Here is a 3,446-nt window from a genome sequence, read left to right as displayed (position 1 = left end):
TTACTTTGAGCTCATTGATCATCCTTATGATCGTGTTAGTTAAGTCATTGTCTGGGGCTTTACTGAGCTTGTTGGTGTTGTTTATATCTACAGTTGATATTGTTTTTCTCATTGTAGTTCTACGCATTTTCCCCCACTGAATTTCGAGTGTTCTTGCTGTGTTGAGTTTGAATCTTTGTAGTTGGAACTCCTAGAATTTGCTGAAGGATTAGGCTGGAGGTTGGCTGTCCTTCTCTGCCCGACTTCACAGAATGACAGGAAGCATAACTATGAGCCACATGTAATTTGTGCAGTAGATCTATTTTATGGTCACATGCTTCAGGAGCTGTGATTTGGGCCCTCATATAGGGCATAGATTGGATGTAGAGGCTGCTAGGACCCACCTGGTAGGGAGGCATTCTGCCTTCTGTTCCAGAATTGGCCCAGTGAATTCTGCTGGAGGCAGGTCACACATGGGATGGCAGAGTAGCAGAAAGGTCCTCTTCTCAGAATTTCTAAACATTCCTCACTCTGAAGCAGGATTGTGAAGATGGATCGAAATACTCTACCCACTCTGATGGAACTTGCTGCAAAGAGTCTGATGAGTAATGAGCCTGCAGGTGTCTACGCCTTGGAGGTCCTTCCTAAACATCTCTTCATTCAATTGTTCACCACTGCCTTCTTGGACAGACGGAAGAAGATGCTGAAGGAAATAGTGAGAGTTTGGCCCTTTCAGTGTCTGCACATTGGGACATTGAATATAGGAGAATCACCCTATGAAGTCTTGGAAGCCATGGTGGATGGTCTGCAGTTCCTCCCCGTACAAAACACTTCCTCAGGGTAAGAATATTCCAATATAGAGAAAGTGAGTGAGCAAATAGGTGTGCTGAGTCTGGGAGCAGGGTGATAACAAGAGTCTCTCCAAAGTGACCAGTGATGTATGTTTAGTATGTCTGTATGTCTATTGTCCAAGAGGTGGAGTTACCTTAAGTAGGGCAAAGTCTTACAGAATCGACTGCAGAATAGAGTTGATTTAGAATACTATGGGTGTATGTATTTCTTGAATACGACTGCTTAGAGGATGGCATGGGCATTGAGACTGAAGAGAAGCAGAGGTGAAGAAAGTATAAGATAAACAGAGAAAGTCACAGTAAATTGTAGAAAAAGAACTAGCATGTGAATGGCACGTGGAGTGAAAACCAGAGAATAATTGTTCCTGCTATGACACCTGCTATCTCCCACATGTTCTGTGTACTTTTCTCCCTTACAGGACCTCCAAACTGAAGATTCTTGATTTAAGACAGACAATGGAATGTGGAATCACATGCTATTACAGGGCCAGACACCCATTCTGTTTTCAGTCCTGTGTTTATTCTCAGCACTCCATTCATGGAATAGAAGAATCTCAGCATAGAGCTAGGTGCCTTGGAATGGGTACTTCAGAGTCTGAGCCTGTCAATAACCCCATCGAATTATTAGTGGACATTTCCTTCAATCGTAACTGTAGAGCAAAGCAATTTATTTTTTTTATTAAGAGAAAGGTTGCACAGAGTTTTGGGTCATTGCACGTCTGCTGCAGAAATTTGATAATTGATAACATGCCTTTGCAAAGAAGAAGCCTGCGGATGATAGATCCGGCATGTATTAATCACCTTGAAGTGATTCGGGCTCACCTGAGAAATGTTACCATCCTTTTTCCTCATTTGACCCACCTGGAAAGCCTTAGACTGACTAACCGTCCCTTTCAGTCTTGTCAGGGGAGAAACTTCAACATTTTTCTCACATGGCTTGGGAAGCTAGAAGTACTTCAGGACCTCAGCTTGTCCTTCTTCGGCCTCAAAGATAAGCTGCACAAACTGCTCAGGTGATGGGGTCGAGACACTAAAATTCCCGTACTTAAATCCTCATGCCTCTATTTTCCCTCCACCTTCTCCTTGGGAATTGCTGGAAGTTTGAGACTTGTCATACTAGAGAGAGGCACATTGTGGTGAGAACAACCGGGCTTGAACTGTGCACTTTCATTTGTTCAGTCAGCCAGTCAACCATTTGCAAACACTGTGATAAGTCTTCAGATACATTGGTGGGAAAAGTTTCAGTGATAATCCTCTGAGAACGCACTATCCTTTAGAGTGGGGCAAGAGGCGTTCACATGGAGAAGTTTTTATTGCTATAGCTCTGACGTACATCTCTATGAATTGGCCACAGTTGTTAACACTGCCAGACTTTTGACCCTGTAGTTTACCCAAGTTTTAGGCCCTGAATGGAAACCTTGTCACCTGTGGCTCATGAATGGGAGCCCTCAGTTTTTTACTATATCAGACTCATCTTCACCAGATAATGAACAGGATCCACCATTGTTTGTTTGTACAGTTTTTTACTCCATCTTCCATTAACCTTGAATAACTCCCCCACGTTAATAAATCTGTAACTTCCAGCTCCAATGCCCCGTGGTGAAACTTTGGCAAATTTTGCACAAATTACTTTACCTTAGAACCTTCGGTAGCTTTAACGAAAAGCCCCCTGCCATAGTCAACTATTCTGAAATAATCTTTCTTTTCTTTCTCTACAGAGTCCTGCAACCTCAGTTGGATACATTGACTCTGTCTTTCTGTCAGCTTTCTAGCAGAGATGTCACTGTGCTGTCCCAGAGTTCTCAGGTCACCAACTTAAAACGACTGAATCTGAGTAACAACCACATTTTCCAGGAAGTTAATGAGCCCTTTCTGACTCTGCTGGAGAGAGTCTCAGGCACCCTGCAGCATCTGGAGTTGACCAACTGTCAAATCACAGATTCTATTCTCTCTGCTCTACTCAGACCCCTGAGTCGCTGTTCCAAGCTCTATGCCTTTAGGTTTTCCTTCAACCCCATCTCAATGCCTGCACTCACGAACTTTATGCAACAGCTAACAACCTGGATGAATATTCGCTATGTGATTTATCCTATCCCTCTCCATTGCTATGAACAGGGACTTTTTCATGTTAGTTTGAACCGACAGAAACTTGAGGAAGTGCAGACCCAGATGAAGTTATTGCTACAGGCGGCAAAACGAGAAGACCTGTGCTGGTCCACTAATTCTGAATGATGTTCCATACGAAAAAATTGCTTCAACATTTACGTGTGGCCATTCACAGATTGTTGCTGGCATCTACAGTGGTGGCTTACACTTGATTGTGACTTAATTAACACATTGTGACATCAACTTGTTATGCACTTACTGTTTTCTCTGAAACCAAAGTTTGTAGAAATGCATGTGTAACATCCTACTGTTTTAGAAAATTGACCTCTTACTTTTTTATTAAATGAAGCTCTAAAAATATTAAAGGAATGTGAATGGTTCTGTTGATTTCTTTCTCATTGCTTGGTAGCTGCATCTTCTGGTTACCAAACACATTTTGTACCCATGTAAAACTACGTATGTGTTTGGTAGTTGACCAAAGTACCAAACATATGATTTACCTGCTCACAT

At 42.4% G+C, this 3,446-nt stretch overlaps 1 protein-coding gene across 1 annotated transcript; it reads left to right on the top strand.

The window, feature by feature from the left end:
• Positions 1–529: 529 nt before the first annotated feature.
• LOC130034146 (leucine-rich repeat-containing protein 14-like) lies at positions 530–3,062 on the top strand. The gene is made up of 3 exons (XM_056125700.1): positions 530–819; positions 1,250–1,843; positions 2,549–3,062. The coding sequence occupies exons 1-3, from the start codon at positions 530–532 to the stop codon at positions 3,060–3,062; spliced, it is 1,398 nt and encodes a 465-aa protein (XP_055981675.1).
• The last annotated feature ends 384 nt before the right edge of the window (positions 3,063–3,446 follow it).

The sequence above is a fragment of the Sorex fumeus genome, unplaced genomic scaffold (genome assembly GCF_029834395.1).
Source record: "Sorex fumeus unplaced genomic scaffold, SorFum_2.1 ptg000058l, whole genome shotgun sequence".
NCBI lineage: Eukaryota > Metazoa > Chordata > Mammalia > Eulipotyphla > Soricidae > Sorex > Sorex fumeus.
This window is presented reverse-complemented; position numbering and strand designations above follow the sequence as displayed.

Excerpts from the sequence above, each read along its gene's own strand:
- LOC130034146 (XM_056125700.1), top strand. The coding sequence starts at position 530 with ATGGATCGAAATACTCTACCCACTCTGATGGAACTTGCTGCAAAGAGT. Across the intron at positions 820-1,249 it reads GTACAAAACACTTCCTCAGG|GACCTCCAAACTGAAGATTC; the intron begins GTAAGAATATTC and ends TCTCCCTTACAG. Across the intron at positions 1,844-2,548 it reads AAGCTGCACAAACTGCTCAG|AGTCCTGCAACCTCAGTTGG; the intron begins GTGATGGGGTCG and ends CTTTCTCTACAG.